Here is a 25,765-nt window from a genome sequence, read left to right on the forward strand (position 1 = left end):
CCTTAGCAAAGACCTTCGTCATGCTTCATTTGACATATTTAGGCAGTAGAAGAAAGCATGGGAACAGAACCACGCTGCCTGCTTGAATCAGATAACCTGTTTCAGCCTCAGTTGTGGCTGTCCTGCTTGAGCGAGAGCCTTTCACAGGCCAGATGTAGATTGTGTAGAGAACTCCAGGCTTCAGAGCAGTGAACTTGTAGGAGGTGCTGTCAGCTCCTACTCGAACCTCCTGTCCGGAGCCATCTATAGAGCTGTAGCTCAGCATGTAGCCATCAATATCAGCCTGAACCTTGTCCCACGTCACCAACGCAGAGTACTCTGTCACCTCTCGGGTTAAGAGGTTAATGGGAGCATCTATATCTAGAAAGCCATTTGTATGACAATGTTAATTCTTCAAGGAAATGGAAGCAATGCAACATGTTTTACAGAATACGTAATCTGTAGACAATGAATAAATCAATGGTGGACATGCTGGACAACTATGGTATATGAAAAAGTATTTTAACTTTTAAAAAAATGACACACTTCACTTTTAATGCACATTTCTGCATTAAAGCCATAAACAATTGGACCTGAGGATTCATGCCATAAAGTCGTATTCCTGCAAACAGATAAACTGTTCAAAACAGAGAACTCTGTGTTAGTTTGCATGAGCCAACTGGGAAGACACAATTCAAAAACCTGTTTCTGCTTCTGTCGAGCTCTTTTTGCTAACACGAGGGCCCTTGATGGCCCACACATAGACAGTGTAGAGAACTCCAGGCTTCAGAGCAGTGAACTTGTAGGAGGTGCTGTCAGCTCCTACTCGAACCTCCTGACCGGAGCCATCTATAGAGCTGTAGCTCAGCATGTAGCCATCAATATCAGCCTGCACCTTGTCCCACGTCACCAACGCAGAGTCCTCTGTCACCTCCTTGGTCATGAGGTTAGTAGGAGCGTCTATATCTAGAAAGCCAAATGTACAACAGGTTATTGCACAACATTGCTGCATTGCAGCCATGCAGGTATAGAAAGTGCAGCAGAGGAGATGTAAGAAGATGCATGTCTATATAAAGGAATGCATCACTGAACCATGAACTAATATATCCCATCACAATCATAACCAATTAAATAAATAAAAATCCACAATGCATATATTAAGTAATTTTCCCTATTGGATCAATAAAGTTTTATCTTATCTGATGTTGTTTGCTTCTTTAAAAAGTTGAGGGAAAATTCATGACTTTAATTAATTTAATGTAAATTTGGAAATGCTCTGTGCTTATGAAAGTGCAATTTTCTCAAATTAGAGTTCAGCTTGATTAATGCAGCCAGCAGGTTCTGTTATAATGTTGTAATTTATCACTACACCAAGGGACAAATCTGCACAACATTAAGAGTATTCTTAAAAAAAAAAAAAAGTATTCTTTTATGAATACTTATTGGAATTAATATATATATATATATAAGTATCAAAACTGACATGTGTTGTTTCAAGAATATATATATATATATATATATATATATAGAAAGTATCAAAACTGACATGTGTTGTTTCAAGAGCAAAATTAACAAGGAGTCAATCGATGCTGGTTTATATGAAATATAGCAATGTGTATACTGTATATATGTAATATTTCTCATTTTAATATTGTTATTGGTTTGTTGTCATTTCAGGAACCTTCTATCTGCATTGTTTAAATATGAACTAATCTTGTTCCTGAACAATGACATGACAATAAAATGATATTCATGATGATTGCAGGGGTCTGCATAAGGCTACCCTGAGAAAAATCAATAGATGGTACCAGTGTTGTGGATGAGAAGATCTTTTCAAGTAATCACATTTCCAGCTAATAAGGAATGTTCTCACAACTTTCACAAACATTGTTAAAACGTTATATAAATGTTAGTACAAAATGTTAATGTTTATGTAATTTTCTTATAACATTATGAATTTTTGATGTACATTCTCATACATTGAAAGAAAACATTGATAGAACAACATTTTTAGAACATTATGTTATTTGTACTTGAAAAGCATTCTCATAACATTGAGAAAAAGTTCTAAAATACATGTTTGAATCGCGTTCTATTTGAAGATTTATACATTAAATGAAGCAGTAACAAAATGCAAAAACAAAACACAGTAAAATGGGGTAAAAAAAAGACCATCATGCTCAGACAGTGTAAATTAACATTTGCACAGATATTAGAGGAAACATAAGTGATGGGTCAATGATTGTATTCTAATACCTTCATATAAAATATTAACATAAAATTTGCATTACTAAATTACATATTAACATGTCTGAGGCTAATTAAGGCAGCTACAGTAGCAAACATTATGAAACATTATGTCATTTGCAAGTTTAGGCACCAGCTATTGTAACTTGATTGGATTTTCTACCAAATTTAAAGGCTTATCTAAACTTTCAGCTTCCTGATTCCAGTAAACAAAGCCTCAAATATTCCTAGGTAGATATTCCAGTCATTCATGCAGTTTGTTAAAGGCTGCATCAGTAATACAATGCAAACAGAAATAATACGCTGCTGACAACTGGTAGGTTGCTGGTGCTTGCAACACCAAGGTCATGGTCTGATTCTCAGATAACACAAAACGCGTACAATGCGTCTGCCAAATGCAAAAATGTAGATGTTTTCTGCAAGGAATGCATGCAAAAGCCTTGTTGGAGAGACAAAATCTCTGTCAAAAGAAATAGAATCAAGCACGGAAATGACTGCTTAGGAGCACAAGGAAACAATGAACATATGAGAATGCCACTCTTCCAAGAGATCAAAGCATAGTGGCAAGATCCCTTGAGGGAATGCTTGAGATGAGGAAATAAAAACAGTGACAGTAAAGCCCCACAACCTCACTCAAAAGGTGAACAGCTTACCCGTCTCAGCCTCGGTCATGCTCTTCCGACTGGAACGAGAGCCCTTATAGGCCCAGAGGAACACTGTGTACAGGACTCCTGGTTTCAGAGAGGTCAGCTGGTAAGAAGTAGCGTCCACACCCACTTTAATTTCTCGGCTGGTTCCCTCTGCAGAGCTGTATGTCAGCATGTAACCATCGATCTCAGCCCAAACACCATCCCATGTCACAGTTGCAGAGTTCTCCGTCACATCCTGGGTTGCCAGATTGGTTGGGGCATCAATGTCTGTTGGATAAGATAATTCAAAACATTCAGATAAAAAAAATTAAAAAATGAAACACTGGCACAAATAAAAATTAACATTTTCTAAATCAACGTATTTAATATAAATATTTTTAAATAAAATCCATAATGAAATATTTGTTGGATAATTTATTATTTACTCACAAATGTATATGATAAAAAGACTTAAGAGATTTCAAATATCTTATATTTATATTAGTATCTTTTCATTGTATAAATATTATTGTATTATAAAATATTTTAAATACAATTTCAATTTTAAACTATTGAAAAAAATATTGTTTGAGTAAATAAAATATTAGATATTTAATTAGTTATAAAAAAAAGATACATTTATTTTTTTATTTACATAAAACTGCAATAAGAAAAAAGAATCTTGCATGGGCAAATAAATCTAACAACATATAGTGAGATTTATGCTGAAAACATTTACGTCCACAATATATAAATATTTATAAGATAAATGTATTATTTACTCATAATTGCACATGATACAAAGACATCAGAGATTTCAGACAATTTATTTTTTTGTCTTTTTTGTTGTATAAATATGATTTTATTATCAAATGTTTTAAACATGATAAATTTACTTTTCATTTACACAAATTTGAATAAAATGAACTTTTCTGTTTTAGCATAAATTGTACAACATTTAGTGAGATTTAAATTTTTTTATGAATTCTTGATTTACAGAACTTTCTGTATTTTGTCTGCAAGTGAATGTAACTGCAAGAACAAGATGCTGTTGAGGTTTTTATATTTCATCAGGCTTATGGATTCACAATTATCAGGAATATGCTCCTTTGTCTTACTGGTGTTACTGCAATATAGCAGTTCCACTGGAACTAAGAAAGTGCCCATGCAATGCAACAGAGGAATTAAAGAGAAAAGGAAAAACAATCATCATTTAGGTTATCATTCTGTGACTGCAGCAAGGTTAGCCGAATGTCACCATGCTACTGGCATCATGGAAACTGATTCACGATGCCTTCCAAGATTGCTAGAATCCAAAGCTCTCATTTTATGCTCTCTGATTGCTTATCATTTTTGACTCGTCTGAGTTTGAAACATGGACCAGAATACAAAGCAACAGCTAAAACTGGAAAGCAGACAATGCCAATTCTAAATGCATTTATGAGACACTCAAAACTTAATGATTCTGTAATTACCTAGCCAATATCTCAACACACAAACAACCAAGTCATAACCAAATGATATGTGCCAAGCAGCTCTTTTCTGTGTTATTGCTTATACAAATAATATGTTCTTTATCAAACAGCACGGGGCCAGAGAGATTGAGGAAAAACTGCCAAATGTATCTCTATCCCTGTCTCTGACCATTAAAGTATGGTCAGATTAGAAAATATTTCTCCCAAATTTCTCTGGACTCATTTCAAGCTTCCAAGCCAAAGTACAGCAGGGAAGATATAAGCTGAAAGCACATTTCTATAATGGAAAACTGTTTATCCGTTATGAGAATCAGGGCAGAATTATGGCATGATCTGCTTCATGAGATGTACATTTTAGATCCACTGTGAAGAAACACTGCAATGCACAATGTTGCACAGAAAATGAATCCATTAATACAATCAATTGTGAGTGTACTCATGTCATCTGCACTGCAATTAGCACCTCATAAGTTTTGAAAGCCCTTCTTAGAAAGTTAATTTTAACGTAGTGCTGTTCAAGATGTGTGGTCTTGTTTACCCACTTTAGGACATTTAGTTCTTCAAAGATGTCCAATCCAATGATTCTTTCCACTGAACAAATGATGCCTTAAACTCCCTTGTAGTGGCAGAACTACACCTGATTGTTATGGAATTGGTGATGAGGGACACATTGATTTCCAGGTAGAACAAAAGTATCAAAGTCTGCGACAGACTGAATGTCTTCAGTTGTAGTAGAAACGTCCCCTATTGAGCCATTTTGTTCTTTTATAGAGGCAGTCTTTTCAGTTAATTTAAAGTTGTGTTTTTATGGTTCCCAAGAACTTGAAAAGTCATTGATGCTAAAGGAAACAAGGTTGGGGGGCCCTTGATCACATATGTGACCCTGGACCACAAAACCAGTCATAAGGGTACATTTTTTTAAATTGAGATTTATACATCTGAAAGTTGAATAAATAAGCTTTCCATTGATGTATGGTTTGTTAGGATAGGACAAATATTTGGCTGAGATACAGCTATTTGAATATCTGGAATCTGAGGGTGCAAAAAAATCTAAATATTGAGAAAAAAATCGCCTTTAAAGTTGTCCAAATGAAGTTCTTAGCAATGCATATTACTAATCAAAAATTAGGTTTAGATATATTTACAGTAGGAAATTTACAATATATCTTCATGGAACATGATCTTTACTTAATATCCTAATGATTTTTGTCATAAAAGAAAAATCAATCATTTTGACCTATACAATGTATTTTTGGCTATTGCTACAAATATACCCCAGCGACTTAAGACTGGTTTTGTGGTCCAGGGTCACATATATAAATTTCACTGTTCATCTTCAGGTCAGTGTGAATGCTGCAGTTATTCAGTCGTAAAATATAAGAAATTCTATATGAAATTGAATATGGTCACCCTAGATTCCACTGGATAAGAAGAAGAACAATATACACTCTGGTTTCTCTGTGATGCACATGTGCAAAAATTGTCTGTGAGGAAGCACTGAAAATCCATTTCCTGTTCCTACGGATTGGTAAGACTAAGTGTAGGAGTAGCTGGTGCAGTAATTCATAAGTTGCTGAGTGGAGGGAAAATACTATCTACTGGAGGCCTCTCTAATGGCTGCTGTTGCTGTCAGGAAGAGACTCAAAGGATGTAGTACTACCTTAAATTTAAAGGCAGAATCAAGTATTAAATTCTCACCCAAGCACTTTTGAAACTGAGAATCTCGCTGTGGCTCACATGAGGTACGTGTAACTACAGAAATCAGATGGTTCTTTATATAAAATGTGCAATAACACCCAAACTATTTCTTCTAGAAGCCCCCTAAGACAAATATATAATTTTGAGCCAAAACTCAGAAGTTCCAATACAGAGCTAAAGTGTCCACTTTTTTGACAACACCTTGACTGTGTAAAGTAAAAATCTCTTTTCTTAAAAGAGATTAGTGCTGCTGGGATAATATGAGGTCAGATGTTAACTACTTGACAAGGATCAAATACTTCAGTTTGAAGCTCATTTAAAGGGATAGTTCACCCCAAAAGTAACCTTCCATCTACTCATGCTTATGTCATTCCAAACTTTTAAGCCTTTTTTTTCTCCTGTGAAACACAAATGAAGATATTTTGAAGAATGTTCAGCTGTTTACATACAATGAAAGTCAGTGGGGTCCAAAACAACACTGGACCCAATGAACCAAAAAAAATATATATATATTTTGGGCTGAACTAGCCCTTTAAGGAAGCCTTGGGGCTCTGAGAAAAGAAGGATCTTAATTAAAACAGCACCTTTTTAAAGAGTAGACAGCTTAAACACAAATTCTTATGTATTTGCCTATACAATTCTGTTACAATCACATTTCACCACTATTTGATTTCATGTTTTTCTTTTATTGTTGTACTATTGATTGTTTTCTCACTGAGACATCCCCACACTTGTCTCCTCAGACAAAGCAGCCCTACACACATCTGATTAGCTGACTATGAGACTTGGGAAACTCTAATCGGCAGAGTCGGAGTACAGCTAATTTATCTCAAGCACCTCTGGCTAAGAGCGCAATTCCCATAGGTAAATAGCCTGACAAAGTAAACTATATTTATGCTTACAGCAATAATTCAAAGCCGCAGATGTTGAATACAAACTCTAGCAGTTCCCTGCCCTGCATTTGATATATTAAAACCACCCTCTGCACATAACTGTGGTTATGTATGGTAAGTTTTCTTTGCAACCATAATTTTGCGTCTTAAACCATAATTCTAAAGGGATTATCTTATTATTGAGCCAAAGGCAGTGACACATAAATGTTAAACAGGGAATATTACAGCTGTTAAATATACATAAATATAAGTTCAAGCATTAAGACTATGAAATTTAAGGCTAAAACATGACAGATGCCTTTTAATGATTTGAGGGCTATTGCTTATTGTCATTTTAATAGGGGGATATTATATGGGCAGTCCATCAGAATTATTCTGCAACATTTCCAAAAGGCACAGACATACACAAATCACATATTAAAAAGACTTCTTTTCATTGGACATCGTTGGACACCTCTAACAGAGATTTACAGACCACTACTGATTTGTTTCCATATTATTTGACAGGTTTAGTTAGTATAAAGATCTCTTTGTTGGCAGACTATCATCTCTAAAGCATACATTTAAATAACTGCAGCTCCAACCACTAAGATACCTACAATGATGCAGAAACCGATGCCTCTAGGGTTCTTCGTGAATATTTGTTGCTTTTGGAAATGTGTACTTTTTCAAAACAAGTAATGTTAGAACTCCCATATTTAAATTGCCCTGGGTAAAATAATAAAACGGATTTGTTGTTTTGTTTTGTTTTTTCAGTCAAGGAAGCAATTTAATTGATTTATGGTGACGAGGAAGATATCTGTCTTACGCACTGGGCTGTAAAGATTTCAACTAACATTGGACACTGAACCCTTTCAGAAGAAAATATTTTCTGAGCGTAAAGCATGAAAGCATGAAAAGACTCCCTCCATTAAAAGATTGTTGTGGTCAAGATTCTATCTCTAGTATCAACATCAGAACAGTAATCTAATTTTGTGCTTCTATTTGTCTCTGCTATATTTTGCTTCCTCCATGTATTTCAGCAGATTTTGATGTTGTAATTTCTATACAGATATAGGTCTGGTTTCACCTACATTGTGAGCACCCACAAGATTAATAAAGCATGAAATCACCTACAGTGTGGCACAATGAAGTGGCTTAATAAACATATTAAATATTCATATTGTAGAGTAAAAATTAATGTCTTGCGGGAAAAAGTCTTGCAGGAAATCTGAAAATGTGAAAAGGTTTCTGTCTTGGGTTTGTGGGATATAAAATATCATTAGCTCAGTATAAAAACACTATACAAGTCAATTGATCATCCCCACTATGAAAGAAAATCTAAAGTGGTGTCTGGAAATTTTATTTTCCACTTTATGCATTGCTATGGAGGCATATTACTGACCTGTGACCCCTGTGGCATACGATGGCTTGCCTTCCATTTTACCTTTGACTGGTTGCACACCTATCTGATATTCTGTTCCTGGGTTTAGGCCTGAAAAACACACATTCATGTTGTTCTCACTACACAGCTACTGAAATCAATACACTCTGAAGCTTAGGGACCTATGACTCCAGATGGATGCATAACAGCAGACTGACCTACAATGGTGTGCTTGGTTCTGGCCTCTTGGCTCATTGCCACATTCTCCTGTCCTTCCTGACCATCAGGGCTAGCATGGGTCAATTTGAAGTAGTCCACAGCAATTGCAGGGTTCTTCCAGTCCACCTGGATAGAGTCCTCTGTCTGGCCCAGCACTTTGATTCCTTCAACACCAGAGACCTCTGAAGAGAAAACCAGATAGCGGCAATATCTGTTATGGACAGTAAACAGCAAACAGCTAGGTGGTGCACTAAGTTGTTTTTAGCTGTTTCATGAAACTGTGCACTGTGCAATATGACAACTGTGTATAATCAGGCATATATCAGAAATTTGAGGTTGATAAGATTTCAATGGCTACATCTATTTGATCAAAAATATTAAATATTTTTACGATTCAAAATAACTGTTTTCCCTTTTTAAATATATTAAAATGTAATTTAGTCCTGTGATGACAAGAATACATTTTCAGCAGCTATTAATCTAGTCTTTAGTGTCACATGAACCTTCAGAAATCAATATGCTGACTGATATACTAATGTGCATTTGCATTTGTATGTGTGTGTGTGTATATATATATATATATATATATATATATATATATATATATATATATATATATATATATTCATCTGCATTAAGTCAAGTTTCTTAATTCTACAGTGATTCTGTGTACAGATTTATTTGATACAGATGAATGCAAATCCTTTGGCATTTCTTTCATATTTTTTATATGATGTCTCCAGTACTCTTCTTACAAGCATCCGTCCTCAACATTCTGCCACCGGATGACAGAAATGAGTTGCAGCCAAGGATTCTACAACTTCAGACAGAGCTACACTTCTCATGTGAGAAGGAAATGCTTTCGGACATTCAAACACTCTTTTAACTGGTGACAGACAGTGTCCCATGCTGGCCATTCATCTTTGTCATCACATCCAGATGATCAGCATTTCTCATGGGAGCCTAATGTGCTGTGGGGGGATGTATGACTGACCACATCAAAATGCTGTAGTGCTCATCCCATTGTTGCACAACTGTAAGCATTCATTTCCATGAAAATGTGTTTTTGGCTTTTCATTGAACTCTACCAGCTTAGTTACATCTGGCCTTATAATGAAGACAAATACCGCTGTTTGTTTGCTGCTATGACAAAGCCATTTTACTGAACTGAAATGAACTTTCTTTGTTTACAAAGCCTTTAGACAAATAACATCTATTTTAAGCTCTGAACCCTCAATACTGTATGATTACCAGTATATCTGTAGTATTTTAGGCAATTGTTCTTACCAGTCGTGGCCACAATCTCATCAGATTCACTGTTAATGCCCCTGATGATAGCATACACCTGCACTATATACGTGACTCCGGGTCTGAGGCCCTTGAGTAGGTAGGAGTTTTTCGTGTTTTCCACCTGGACATCTTTAATGGCTCCCTCGTCTCCCTTTGGATAGTAGGACAGGATGTAGTGCTCGGCTCCTCTCACAGACTCCCACTCCACCAGCAGAGATACATTTGTGACTTTGATCAGACGGAGGCCTTTTGGTCCTAGAACTGAAGTATGAAGAAATGTTTTCAATTAGCATTCTTTTACATCAGATGATATACTAGTTGTCTATGCATTAGGGTCCTGTTCATTAATTATTAATTTGTTCAGCCAACCAACAATGACAAACAGACCAAAATATAAGTCGATATTCATTGACAATATTCATAGTCAGTGTCAGTATAATTAGATCTTTCAGATTAATAAATGAATCATTCAGACCTTTTTTTTTATTGGGTCAACTGATTCATTCAAAAGACCTGACTCAAAAGAACAATTGATTCATAAATTAAACATTGCTCCTCTCATGAATACACCAAGGAGAGATTTTCAACTTTACAGCCCCTATCCCCATTTACTTTTATTATATTTAAAAGAGTGATCAAAACCACATAGTTCACCCACATAGCTGGGTGAACTATTCCTTTAATAGTTTCTACTTCCCAGTTCTCTTCTTTCATTTCTAAAGCATTTTCACATTTATACAGCTTCCCAAACACCAGGTGATCTTAAGGATTAATGAATGTCTGAGTTGGCTATTTTATGGAGATTATACATTTGCATTCTGGTTTCTTTGTGGTTAAAGCCTCCATCAATAAGTAGGGATCTTATCAAAACTGCACATCAGAGTAGGAAGAAAAGAGGGGAGACCCCAGTAGCAAACCAGGACCCCAGAGTCAGACAGTCAGCAGCCCATGGAGCAAAGTTTTAATTAACATATTATCCACCAACTTACAGAGGGAAAAAATTAAGTAGACAGAGGATTTAAGGAAACTGCAAGAGAAAAAAAATCCACGAGGGAGAGAAAAGGGTGCTGTGGACACTGCATTACCCAGGAAAGAATTAACAGCAGGTTTGGAAATTCTTCCATATGGCAAGGGGGCAGGAAGTCAAATGTTTTCCTTCAGTTCTGCAGAACGGTTATCCATCCACTGGCAGTTAATATGGCCATTCTTGCTGTTCTCTCCTTGGTTTGCCAGTAACTATTTCACCCATAAATAATATCCCAAAAAGGCCTGATGAACTAATGAATTATCAGCCAGGTGGAAAGAAAACATAAGTGCTGGAAATGCATGCTCCCACCAATTGATTTGTAAGGGCAATAACCAAAGCAATTAAATTACAATTACAACACAGTTCTGTTTGGACTTGGACAAACTTGCAGAAATCAACAGTGGTGGTTCTTCAACCCAGAGAAACATCAGTCTGATGCTTAAAGCAACTTTAATTAAGCATAAATGAACTTTTAATTACATTTTATTGATGATTTTATTGTGATCAGGACTAAATATACATTTCTTACAACTTCGCCACCATTTTCTTTTTGAACAACAAAACTGTAGTCACTTTTTATGCAGTGACGAAGCCTGTGGCAGCAGCAGTAGGTACAGTAAATCTAATCTTCAACATCTGCATTTTGTTGATCTACCATTAAGACATCCACCAAAATCCACTAGACTCATTGTGGTCAGAACAAAGTTGCCACACTGATCTTTTGATGATCGACCACATTTACAATTAACATAGAATTGTTTCATGGTCTCGTCTGTGTGAGTTTCTAATAGCTTCCACATAATCCAGTAAGTCTAGGCTTGCAACATAAATATATTTCTTTATTTATACACTATCGTTCAAAAGTTTTGGGTCAGTACGATTTTTGTTGTTGTTGTTTTGAAAGAAATTTCTGAAGGATCATGTGACACTGAAGACTGCAGTAATGGCTGCTAAAAAGTCAGCTTTCCCATCACAGGAATAAACAGCAAAAGTAGATAAATACCTCCTAATATAATAACCCAATATTTTTTTATTGCTTCTGGTGTTCATGGTATAACCTTTAAAGCATCATCCTAAAATCCTTGTAAGATTTACAGGTCAGAAATCCCCATATATGCAAGAACAAGTGTGGTTTATTAACAGTGGCAGTTCCCTATAGCATTGGATATGGAAAATCTTTTAGACAAGCTACGGACAGCTGAAACCCTCAAATAATATTCCAAAGCCAATTAGTGTTAAGATCATGAGACTGTAACACCCCATTTGATCTGTTTGACTAGTTTGCAGTGCTTGCTCTTACCTCCCTACTATTATCATTCTTGGAGTAAATTACACTGTGCCCTAACTCCCCTAAGAAACCATTTCAGAAGTGTTAGCACAGATGATATGTCACACCCCAAAGCTCTGGCAGTGGCTAATATTTTTTGAAGCTCAGCTCATATATCCATGCATTCCAACTCTGAGGCACTCCACTTCTATCTGAAGGTCTGAGGGCGAAACGTGTGGAAAAGAAAAGGATTGATAAAAAACAATTCCCTTGTGCTAATGAGGCCTATATTTTACTGTTTTCTTCCAGCAGGATTAGTTCTTATATAGTTGTTCTGTGGAAAAGTAGGAGTAGCAGTAAGTTTACTTTGTAAATGAAACTTGAACTAGAAAAGGTTCCACTTTGTTTTCTTTCTTTTTTTTAATTAAAAATATATAATTGGACCATTTTAAATATTATGTTTTACAAGATGTTTATTTATTTATTTTTTAGTTGATCTACTTCAAAAGTTCTTGTTTAATAAATAATTCAGTGTTACCTGCTGTTTTTTTTTTTAATTGTTTGTAAAATACACTAGCAGTTTCAGAGTGAAAATTGTTTCTACACCAAATTTGCTTTATTGAAAAAGGATGAGTATATTGTAATAAAAAAAAAACAGACTGAGATTCATTATTTGTGTTCACGGAAGCAATAAGTCGCTACAACTTAAGAATAGTGGTCAATGAAGCAAACTACAGTAATCAAGTACTGTAAATATTCAGTCCTTTTTTCAGCATTGTTTACTTTTTTCACATCGTATGTAAATATAACAAACAGGCTATAGTTACAATAAGGGTTGGAATCTGAGAAACGGTTCTTTTTGAGACCAAATGATGCTCATTTCTATAAGCAATTCTTGGGCATGTATTCCTCTGTCAACGTGGACAGAATTACACCGTACTGAAATACTCTCAGAAAGTTTATTCCATGGCACTGCAACATCGGTACTGAATCTACAGTGAGAAACAGACAGTGTGACCAGTGTAGTCCAATTTAAAAATTAAAATTATTAAGAGATTCTTTTAGTGAATCAAGCACAATCAGGACATTTAGATTCTGGTCAGAATTTCCTGTATACCAACTTAGCATAATCTTACCCATGGAGCAGTCGATTCCAAAGAATCCCTCATCGCAGATGCACTGTCCATCCACGCAGAGACCATTTCCTATGCAGTCATTCGGACAGGTTGCGATACTGCAGTCTTCTCCTGAGAATCCACTAAGGCACACACATTTACCATCCACACAGTTGCCTTTGTCGTTGCATTCGTTAGGGCATGTGAGCTGGCTGCAGTCATGGCCGGTGTAGCCTTCATAGCAGACGCAGCGTCCGTCAACACAGTGGCCATTATCGTTGCATTTGTTGGGGCAGGATGAGATAGAGCAGTCTGGACCCTCCCAGCCTGGGTTACACTTACAACTGCAAGAGTCCTGCTGGTATGTGCCATGGCCACTGCAGCTAGTGTCCGCACCTAGCAAAGGAGAACAGTCTTAACATATTGCACCTGCTCTGATAAGATCACTTAACATGGGATTTTGGAGGTTGGGGAACTCTGAAATCTATGATTCTTTACTTTGCTACATATATCTATTTCTCTTTATAAGGCCTATAAGTCAGTTGTTGATGTTTTTTTTTTTTTTTTTTTTTTTAAATACAGTTATTTTTTAAGTGACAAACGTTTTTTCTTGTTAAAATTCACACTTGTTAGGGTTATATACTTTTTTTCAGTTCAATGGTATTCCTTTCAAAAATTTCGAATTTTGAAGAAGCATAATATTTTAACTTTTTTAATCAAAGGTGTTACATTCACAGTCTATATTACAGATCTAAGTGCAATATAAGTCACATGTAATAAGGGACACATAAGACAAAAAACAATAGTAAGTCACAGCATTTTGCACTTTTTTCATTATGCACTAAAATATTAAACTATGCACTAATTTAAAAAAAAAACTGTATTTTTGCAAAATATTTTAGTATGAATTGATTCGATTTTATTTGAGGCATATTCTGATATATATATATATATATATATATATATGGTTCACAGCACCAATTCAGGTAGCTTGATTTTGAGTTTTAAAAAATCAGGGAAAATCTCCAGGTTTGTACTAATACCTGACCCTCCTCTGCAGCAGCCCTGAGCGCATTGGCTCTTTAGGTAGGTGACTTCCTCCTCCAGGCCATTTACACGGTACAGCAGGGCTTTGAAGTCTTCGGAATCTGCACATCCACAACCAGCTGACTGCAGATGTATGTTGTGCTTGAAGACAATGTCATTCTCTCCATTCACTGTGACTAACTGTCCTTCTGAGGCCTGGTCCTGGGAAAGCTGAGCCACCTGAGAACCCAGCTTACAACCAGAGTCAATCCTGTAGACATGGCTGAACGTGACTTCTTTCTCTGCAGGACCCACCTCCTCAGAGAGCACAAGACAGGACACCATAAAGAACGTCCCTAGAAGGAATAGGCCTCTCTTCAGCAGGTTAAATCTTACAATCATGGTTTCTGAAAGAAAGCAGAAAGACGTGGATCCTTGGAGAATCTTATGATGATTGCATGGTTAAATTTACAAGCATTTCTTTCTTAAAATATCAAAATTTCCTTATGGTTTGCGGTCTCACCTTCCAGTAAGGAGCTTGATTTGCAAGCTGCACACACGAAAATCAATGTGCAAGACATCACATTATGTTTAATGGAGTGCAATCTGTTTTACAAGGCCAGTGTTATAGATGTCTGATCCTACAGTAGGATCTGGGCAGAATGTATGTTTCAAGCACATTCCATCCAAACCGTTAATTGCACATCCACAACCACAAGGGCTTCTGGGAGCAGAGAACCCTTCTAACTAAATGATAATCCCCATAACAATGATGTCATTCAAAGCTTTTAATGCATTTCTATTTAAAAGTACAATGTTTTAAAAAAGACAAAGTGCATGCTTAGAAAGAGCCACCTGGGGTTTGTTTGCTTTAAAACTAAGATTTGAATTAAAATAACTTTTTTCTCCTGAGCACCAGCAGAAAGTAGGGCCCAGGCATACCTTAGTTAATGTAATTCATTAGCAGTAAGCATCTGATCTTGTGTGGTCTGGGAATCTTGATGTGGAAAAAGAGTTTTCTGTTAAAAGTCGGATCATGTAGTTCATACAGTAAAGTTAATTATAATTGGTAAATGAATACTGTAGATATTTATAAATTACTTGATAAATTACAGCATTCTTATATAACCACTGTAATACATTTTAGAACATATTTATAATTAAAAAAATATTTGTTATAAAAAATATTAAACAAAACATTTAAAATTATATTAAATAATAAAAAAGAAAAATGTTAAATAATATTTTAAATACCTTTTTATTTATTTAAATAACTGTTGTCCATCTTTTATGCATACATCTAATGGTCCATTATATGGATCTAGAATAAATGCATACCTCTATAAATAAAAAACAACAATTATTGATATAAAACAAACAAACAAAAAAACATAAATCTAGCATAGTCCAGTATAAGGACCAAAAATAATAACCACTCTAATAAATTTGACAATTAATTATAAACATTTTACATTTTAACATTTTACAGGCAAGGGCCCTTGTGAGCCCACAGGACCTAAAATGACAGTCATCTTCTCTGCCTTTAAAGCCAAATAGTTTCACTGACATTGCATAACTTATGAAAACAAGACATTAATGTCTCAAAGCCACTTTACCTTTATGGGATTTATTTCTTTATCAGTCAAAAGCTCAGATAAAAACTACAACACTGTGATATTATGATACTGACAACCAGACAATTACAGTAAATGGCTTTACTTTCCATAGTATGCTTGCACCACAGTACTCAGTGTAATTGAATTTGTCTTTTGTTTCACCATTTATTCATTCCATGCTTTGTTTTGAACATTAAGGAAATCTTTGTAAATGTGGCGCTTAAATATAAACATGAAACAACACACATCAAAGTCCAGAAACAGATGTGGAATGGCAGAAATGCTGAAATGAGAAGACAGAGAACTCCCTCAGGACCAAGGTAGAAATGTGAACAGAAGCACAGAAAAATCTGGAGCTCATGCCACACAGATCAACCAACTGAACAGAAAACATTGCTGGCGGCTGTTGTTTTTGACAGATTCTCTCTTGCAGATGTGGAGAGCTATTCCATTGCATTAGTCTGAGAAGACGGAAAGCTAACGGCCATTCTGTGTTCAAAAATTACCAAATAATAACTTTAAATCATCCAATAAAACCAGAGGAATCATCCACTAAATCCAAAATGTCCCATCCAGCCAATGCAACCCAGATTCATATCAATACATGTGCAATAATCAACCTCAATACTTACAACAAGAACAACAGCACAAACAAAATGCCCACACAGATCAAAACAATAACAATAACCACATAACAAAACAGCAGCACAGTTCATATAAAATAGTTTATTAAAGTCAGTTAAGAAGTTTGTGACTATTTGGGGAAATAATGTTGGTCTAACATGTGTTTATAGATTCAAAGAAATTCACATCGGTGACTCAAAAGGTACTGTGTACTGGAACAAAAATATTTCCTTCTGCATTATCTCTTCTAATTGCTACATCTAAATAAGAATATTCAACTCACTGGGTAACATTTAAATACTTAACCACTGAACTCAAACAGGCAGGAGAGTCTCTCCATGACCTCATGGACTCCCTGATGCTAATTAGATTAGATGGTGCAGTATTAAGGCACAGAGTGGTGAGGTCCATGACGTCCTGCCATAGCCCATATCACAGGCCCAGACACCACTCATATGCTACTGCAAGCTGCAAGGCCCTTTGAGGGTCTCGTTTATTGCTCTCTGTCAGAGGCTTTTATTTCATGTGCACCATTTCTTTTTGCTCTTTTATTTGTCTTGGAAAGGACACTGGAAAAGCCTGCCAACTCTCTTCTTCCACTGCTACTGAGGGGATGTTTGAGCCTGCATGCAAATACATAAACACACACAAAAAAATGCTATGTTTCTACCACAGTAATTGAACAGACCATACAAACTGCCATGCAACAACCACAAAATACTAATTGCCCACATTTTGAGTGACTGGCCAATGTATTACATCAAAATTGCTGAGCAAAGTCCAAGAATTGATATACATACATACATACATAATAGTTAATATTAGTGATATTAATTATTTTCTTTTATAGGTAGGAAGGTATCAAAAGAAAATTGACAAATACCTTATAAAATTATTTTTAAATAAATCTAAAATAATAAGTTGTTCAAAATAAAATTAATTAATGAAAACTATAATGAAAAAAATCTCATGATTCTCACCCAATGTACTTAACTGTAAAAAAAGAGAAAATAATCATAATAATTATGCATAATATTTTATACATATAATTTTAACAATATATAATAACTTCTTTCTTAGTAATATTATTCACAAAAAAATAAACTTATTTCTTTATAATTTCTTTTAGCAAAATTAGTATAATATGTTAATAATAGTTAATATTAATATTAACATTAATAACAGTTAATATTAGTACCTGTTTTTATCTTAAATATTGCTAATAATACAATTAGAAAATATATATTTAGAATATTAATAATAATAATTAGTAAAAGGTTTTGTTTTTGTTTTTTATAATCACCTTGAATTTTACTACACTCTCAGAAAAGGTACAAAAGCTGTCACTGGGGCGGCACCTTTTCAAAAAGTACACTTTTGTTCCTATTAGGTTCTAATATGTACACTTTAAGTACTAATATGTACCTTTAAGGTACCAAAATGGACCCTTTATGTACAAACATGTACCTTTTGAAAAGGTACCGCCCCGGTGACAGCTTTTGTACCTTTATTTCTGAGAGTGTAGTTTTTGCCAATTTACACACTGTGATGTTTAAAAATGTATCTTCCATACCCAGTGAACATTTCAGCAAACCATGCTCAATGAAATCTCTGCAACAAGATGAGTAACAGAGTCTGGTTCAAGACAGAAAAGATGCAGGCTGCTAAGTGGCCGTTGGCTGTTTTCTGTTTGATCTCAACACCAAGTCAAAATATAAGCTTTCCGCGCTGTGACTGGGACTCATTCATGGCTTTTAGTAACTACAAGGGCAAAGACCTACAAGCAATACAGAATATAAACAGGATGTAAACAGCATAAATCACATTCTGAGTTGGAAATATATTGAGTGAGGTAGAGGGCGGGAAAACAGGGAGCCAGACTGTGCCATGCCATGCCCTCTCCTCTCCTGAGACACATTAGGAAGACGACAAAGACAGTCTGTTCCTCTGCATCTAAAGCAGAGCCCCAGTTGCACCATTAGTAAAAAGATTCAGGGCTTACCAATGCAGAAAGAGAAGAGGTGGAGAGGTGAGGAGTGCAGACTGCAAGCCACAAACATGCAGCACTAGTGATTTCCCCCTTTGCTCTTCAGCTGATGAGAGCTGAAAGCAATTAAGCTTAAGTCTAGATACAGACTCATTTCCTCTCCTCAGTATGTACCACTGGGGAATGAAACCACAGCAGCCTAACAGGATTTCAGATGCCCAAAACTGACTCTGTTCATCTGTATTGTGTAATGTGCTGGCAGCATATAGTAAACTTCCAGCGGGCTGCGTGCAAAATCTGCTGTTCATCTGATCTGGGCTTCTGATATTACCTGAAGCCAGCACAGTAGCATTTACTCTTAATCTGCCAGATGAGAAGGATGTAGCTTAGATCTTGTGTAAAAGTGGGGTCCGGACAGGTTAAGCAAGCCTTGGAAAAAAGCATAGAGAGGGAACGAGCAAGAAATAGAGTTGACAGTCACAGAAGACAACCTTGTTTTTTCTCTTATAGATAGGAAGATTTTAATAGAAAATTAACGAACACCCTATCAATACACAATAAAAAACAATATAAATTAATTTAAAATAAATTTAAATTACATTTTAAATATTTTGTTTGGAAAAAAACACTTGCTCTGCCCTGCACCTGACTTCAAACCCATTTTTCCACTATATGCATTGTCCATCCTATTAAGACTGGGACACCCATTGCTTCACAAGATTTATGAACCAACTGGTTAATTTAAGCACCATTGATTGACCTGAAGCTGTTTGTCCTTTCAAAACAGATTATTGTCTTAAATGACAAATCACTATGGATGGTTTCAGTGTATTTGTCTAAAATCTATACATTTAGCAATAATTCTTAGTACCGAGAATGAACATTAAACAGTAACAAAAATATAAAAAGAAAAGAAAAATTCAAAAGTTAAGATTGCATCAGTGGAATATTTCCATGTGATCTGACCCTTTGAAAATATATTACTTTAATTTGATTCAGACATATTAAATAATACCTTGCAGATGAATAAAACTAGTTAATTTAGATGTTATCACATAAAGTATATTTTTAGATTACCAGTCAAAACATGTTTATAGTTTTGAATATTCATAATTAGCAAGAACTGGCAAATTAGAAAGAAAAAACAAGCAATTAATTAACATTTTTAAAAGTTTAAAAAACAAATTCTAAATCACTGCATAAACATCATAATATAATTTAATACCAATTAAACAGAACTTTTTTTATAACTGTGAAAAAGTGACAACTTTTATATAGTGAAGCTCTAGATGCCTTACCCAGAAATATTGCCTGCCACAGTATTATCCCTGCTCACTGACGGACGCCTATTAGTGCAAGCACCTGTTTACAAGCTCAGACTGGGCACTCAGGGCCCTCCTGACCAGCAATGTCTCGAGTCCTCCAACTCTCTGGCTTCAAACAGTTTAAATGTCCTCACTGCAGACATGAGCCAATGGCCAGCCTGGGTGTGGCTACCTCCAAAACTCCACACAGAGGACAGAACTGAGGGAGGTTATGAGACTCTTCTCTGTTGTGCATTGTCTGAAACTTATTTCAGTACATATTATATTCAACACAAACTTAACAAGAGTGGTCCATGCATACCACCAGCTCTCGCATGTAGATTTTAATGAACACGTTTTTTATGTCAAGGATTTTTTTTTTTACAGTAGCAGCACTAATCAATCTGTTTTCCAGGAATTGTGATATATAGCTACTGATGGGCATGTAGAGCCAAAATCAACACAGTCCTGGGCTTGAATACAGCACCAAACTACATACAGGGTCCATATTTTATGTGCCCTTTCCACACATTTTCTTCTTGATTCAAAAACTGGAATAACTTTACAAATGGAAACTAATTCCTAATCTAATTTACACCTTTTGGTTTTTTGCCGTCTATGAAACATGTGCAGTGCAACATCCAGGAACATATAACAAAATTTACACAAATGTTTGTTCAAAGTAATAAACTTAAGCATAACTAAAAACGTTGTTAAACAAGCATCAAGATTTTTCCCCCCTGGTGCACTCAAAAGAATTAAAACAATACACATACACTGTAATTTTTATTTATTTTATTTAATTTTTCAATATTGCAAATAAAACTGTGTGGGAGCACATTTTACAAGAAAATTATATTTCAGTCTTTCTTCTTCAAAAATTTTGATTCTTTGTAATTAATTATTTCTAATTAAAAACTGTTTCTGCACCATTTTTATTCAGTGTGCAGTTTATTCAGTTATTCAGCTATGCAGCATTTTTTTTATTTATTAGTTTTGAGAGCTCCTCACATATTTTTCTGTCAGCCTATAATCAAGATTTTAAGTGGAACGGACCAACAATTGTCAGAAGTCATCACTAAGGTTATTTGGCTATAATTTCCCAGGCATCTGTTGATCTCTAGGTGTTGCGTTACAGGGCTGAAACTAGAGAGCAGGCCAGGTGTAATGTTTTTAAAGAGAAGCAGGGGTCCAGCTTTATACATAATGTGGCTGTATATTCTTGCTCAGACAGGTAGCAACAGCAGTAGTTTCCTCTTGGAACACTTTCAAAGGATGTCGTCATTGAAAAAAAAAAAAATCACAATTACAGACTCTGTCCTACAGCAGATATGACAAATTCAATGTTTCATTTGTTAACGGCTAAAAGTAGAGCCTGAGAACTATAAAAAAAAAAATCTTTGGCACACCTGATTGTCTCCATAAATATTTGGATACTTTCACATGTGGTTGGAATATGTAGGGCGTAAAGGAGAACAGGGAGAAATTGTTCTGTAGTCAGGAAATGTCCAGCTGTATGCTGAAAAAAGTCAGTTTTCAGTACCGTTCACTCAGCAGTGATTCTCTGAATAAGTGATTGTGTGCATGTCTATGTCTTTAATTACAGCTGAAAACACAGTAAACACTGTTACTACCGGTTTTAATTACGTGCAGTTCTGCTTTTTGGGAAATGATTTGCAGACTGCACTACTATGGTCTGAATACTGGGAAAAAAGACAGACTTAAGGTAAGGTAAGATTTAAGTCCCTACTTAGTAATGTATAATGATACTAATACAAAATGTATTATATTTCAAAATTTTACACAAATTGTATTTTTTTATAAGTTTTGCTAGTTTTTTGATTGTGTAATATAAATCTCTACTTAAACAATGGCTAGATTTAAAGGAAAGGTTCACCAAAAATGAATATTCTGTCACCATATACTCCATCATTTTTACATTACATCATTTACCCCAATGTCATTCAAAACTGTATGAGTTTTTTCCTGTTGAACACAAAAGAAGTAGTAATCTGAATCATACAATGAAAATGAATTGTGAAGGAACAAAGGCATCATAAAAGCATATGTGCTACATTCCAAATCTTCTGAAAACATATGATAGCTGTGTGTGACACACATTAACATTAAGGAAGGAATTTAAGATTAAGATACATTTTTACTGTATTGAAATGAGCCTTGCACATGTTGCCTTGCATGTTCTGCTATAAATAACAGAAGAAAGAAAGTTTTAAAAGTCAGGGTATGCAGATAAAGGACAAGTAAATGTTCACAGTTTTCATTTTTAATTTTATAAAACTATTATAACTTTAAATAAGCAACTATCATTATTTGTCAGTTTATCATATTTGTTATTTATGTGCTGCCTGATGGTGTACATTGTAGATTTTGTTTCCTTAAATTTATTTAATATATAGTACCACTTAAAAGTTTAGGCCGGGAAGATTTTGTAATGTCTCTTATGCTCACCAATGCTACATTTATTTGATCAAAAAAAGCAGTATAACATCAGTAATATTTTGAAATATTATTACAATGTAAAATGACTATTTTCTATTTTAATATTTTAAAATGTAATTTATTCCTGTGACAGCGAAGCTGAATATTCAGTCTGAATATTCAGAAATATTTCTAATTATGTTGAAAACAGTAGCTGCTGAAAATCATACTAAACCAAACTATTATTTTTCTTCCCTTCTTTTTTTTTTTTTGGTAACAATGTAAATGTCTTTACTGTCACCTTTGATCAATTAAATGCACCCTTGCTAAATGAAAGTATTCATTCCTTTAAAAAAAAAAAAAACGTATGTGACTATACTAAAAATAATTTTTTCAAGTGGCCTTATTTATTTACCACTTGTGTACCAATGAACTATGTATTAGAATGATATATACGGCTGAAATCAAAATCTAGCTACCACATATTTTACATTTTCCAGAGAGCTCTAAATCATTTACCCTTTGAGCAATACACACGTTTGAGGTCCCTCCTGACACATCCTCAAATATATCAAACCAGTTTCCTTTGGAATTATTGAATTATTTTCCAGTTTTTCAACACATGATACCCGCAAAGGAAATCCAGCTTTCATCTGTCACTCATTTTTCACCAATGGCCCTCTCTCTCCGTTTATATGAGAAGAGGATCTGTGTACACTAATTAATGTGTTTGGCCGCCGGTGTTGTGTACAAGAATTCAACAGAAATGTGGCATGGCGTGAAGCAGACTTATGGCTTTCACCATGCTTTTTATTAGGCAGAGGCTCAGCAAGAGTTTGTGCATTAAGGAAATAGGGATATATTTCAATAAAGACTATGTGAGAGGTCCACAAAATAAAAAATAGAGGGGAAAAGGGGAAGGAAAACTTTTGAATGCTATGCCGGAGGTTTATGATGATTACAATTACTTAGCAATAACCTGTAGCTATAATAATTGTTTATGTTTTTATAGCTACAGGTTATTGCTAAGCAATTGTAATCAATTTAAAAGCAGACTATATGTCAGACAAACTCAGAGGTGTAAAACCCATCTCTCTTTTGTTTAAAGTTAAACTTATTATAGCATGTTTGTTTTAAAGTCTACTATAGAAGCAATGAGACTTGAGGCAACAAAGACAAAGCCGCAAGGAAATCTATCAAAGAAAATTCAATCTCTGTACTTAAATATATTTAGATGGAATGCTACTGGGTTTTATTAGGCTGGTTTTGAAGGTCAACCCCACCATAAGTGAACTAAGAGGGGAAAAAGAAATTTAAATCAAAGCCATAAGGTCTCAACTCTACAAATAAAGCTTCTACCAACACACATATGTGTGAGACACAGATCCAATATTCTATATCACACTGTCAACAGTATGAGAAGTGTCCCATATGGCATTGGAAGCTGACAATGTTTGTAAATCGCTCAGTTTTCTTTTTATTATGCATTCCAGACAGACTTTTAAGCTATTCCTTCTGCAGGTCACACAGCAACGGCAGCAAGTGGCAACAAGTTACAAGTTTATGAGTGAATTATTGAATCATTCACAATAACTGAGTGTATAACTGAGTCATCAAATAATTTACTCAGCGATTCGTTAGAAAACACTGATTGATTCAGTAATGAAATGCCAGTACTGTGTGTGTTGCTCAGAGAGGCCTCGGTTGACTCTCCTTTGATTTAGTTTGGAATTATGTTTGTTGGCAGAGCAAAAATAAACAATGTAACTGGGAATATTGTGTCTAAAATATCAATTATTTAACATCAGTTTTCACGGCTATTGGTCGTAAGATACAAATAAGAAATATAAATTGATTATTATGCAGGAAATATCAAATGGTGCTGGTGAAAAAGTGTTCTTTTCTTTGCTGCAGGCAGTTCACTTGGAAGCACAGAAGAGTGTGATATGATGAACAGCTGTCCTGTCACTTCTCAAGATTAAAACACTGAGATCTGAATGTAGTTATAATAATTTCAGTGCACCACATCACATGACCAACCATTTCCCTTGACATTTATTTATCCTGTAACTATCTAACCTGTCCTTTAATCTGCTTTCCCAACAGACAATTATGACAGCATTATCAGCTTTAGATCACTGGCCTTCCCTCAAACTTTAATTTATAAGCATGCAACACAACTAAATGTCTACGCTTCCTCCTCCAGTTTTCTGTTTACCTCTGTCACAAATGTTCTTTAAATAAACCTCCCTGAGACACTTAAGGAATCTTGTTTGTCATTGTAACATTACAGTAATTCAGATTTACAAGCTCAAAGAGGTACTGCCAAATCTATTTTGTCAAGCTCATGAAATGAGCCCTATGAAATGTCAGCACATTATACACCTCTAAAAATTTTTTGTCTTATTTTCAAATAAAAATTTAACACAATAAAACAAAATAATAAAACATTTTTTCAGAGAATAAATAGGTGTCATATACAATTAACAGTAAATAAATATGTTTTTTCTTGCATTAGCAATTTATGTATCACAATTACATTCAATTTACAAAAAAAAAATACATTTTAAGTATATTTGTTGAGTAAATATATTTTAAGCATATGTAGAGTTATATGTAGTATATAATTATTTTCTTCCACGATTATCAGAATTGCATTACAGTAAATAATAGTAAATTTATCTCTCTTTTTAGAATATTTAGATATTTTACTTGAGAACGAGACAAAAAAAATAGTGATAAGCATACTCTATCAACAGTTCAAGTTGAAGTTTCTCACTTCTACATTAATAAATGATCTCTTACTGTAACTGAAAGTTCTTAACACTGAAAAACACTGTAGAGAGGATTGATATCATACAAGATCATGTGTGAAATATTTCCAGAAGCCTAATCAAATGAACTAAAGTACTTTTCCAGTCACATTCTCCATGCTAAATTAAATATTCCCTACCCTCCCACTCAGGTGGGTGCAGAAATACTACACTTCAGCTGTCCAGAACACTACACATCCACGTAGTTTATGCATCATGGCATGAGGAAATCAGTCAAGCAATCTCACCTAATGGCAGCCCTCCCCAAACATCTATAGATTGAATTTACCATTTTAGATAAATGGTTAAAACAGGTCAGAAACACATGCTGACGTGCAAATGTCAGGGTTTCTCTCTTTCTCTCTCTCTCCCTCTCTCACACCATCCCCAACTACCTCACTCAATAAAAAAACAATTCATATATTGTGAAATCGTATTGTGTTAAATAATACCACACAAAAAAAAAACACTAAACCGTATTGTGTTTGGTCATTCCATTCCACTGAGTGGTAAAGGGTAGTACGTGCCCTGAGAGCACACTTCCTGTTAAACTTGGTGGTCCCTTTGAATGAATTCACAGATAGTTGTGCAAAAAAACTTTAAAGAGGCCTAATGTCCCATTTATCAGTTTATATTTCATTTTGGAACTGACTCATCATAAACGTTCTTGTGCTGTCTTTGATGGGATTAACAGTTAGTTTTGGAAAGCAGGATCGCTCTGATTGTGATGGTTGGCCGTGCGAGGTTCATTCCC

The 25,765-nt window shown here is 35.0% G+C and overlaps 1 protein-coding gene across 4 annotated transcripts in view; it reads right to left on the reverse strand.

The window, feature by feature from the left end:
- The window catches only part of LOC109085123 (tenascin-N-like), a 37,111-nt gene that overhangs the window by 4,091 nt on the left and 7,255 nt on the right, over positions 1–25,765 (reverse strand). For 2 of the 4 annotated variants that reach the window (XM_042776006.1, XM_042776015.1), the window contains 8 exons: positions 14,246–14,635; positions 13,224–13,598; positions 9,791–10,054; positions 8,503–8,685; positions 8,306–8,395; positions 2,880–3,143; positions 682–945; positions 97–360 (listed from right to left, as the gene is read on the reverse strand). In XM_042776006.1, the coding sequence (XP_042631940.1) occupies positions 97–360; positions 682–945; positions 2,880–3,143; positions 8,306–8,395; positions 8,503–8,685; positions 9,791–10,054; positions 13,224–13,598; positions 14,246–14,635 (2,094 nt within the window). Of the gene's footprint in view, positions 1–96; positions 361–681; positions 946–2,879; positions 3,144–8,305; positions 8,396–8,502; positions 8,686–9,790; positions 10,055–13,223; positions 13,599–14,245; positions 14,636–15,170; positions 15,226–15,482; positions 17,273–19,753; positions 20,392–25,765 lie in introns of those variants that run through there. The other 2 variants (XM_042776026.1, XM_042776020.1) reach the window with 2 other exon arrangements.

This window comes from Cyprinus carpio, chromosome A2 (genome assembly GCF_018340385.1).
Source record: "Cyprinus carpio isolate SPL01 chromosome A2, ASM1834038v1, whole genome shotgun sequence".
Classification (NCBI taxonomy): Eukaryota; Metazoa; Chordata; class Actinopteri; order Cypriniformes; family Cyprinidae; genus Cyprinus; species Cyprinus carpio.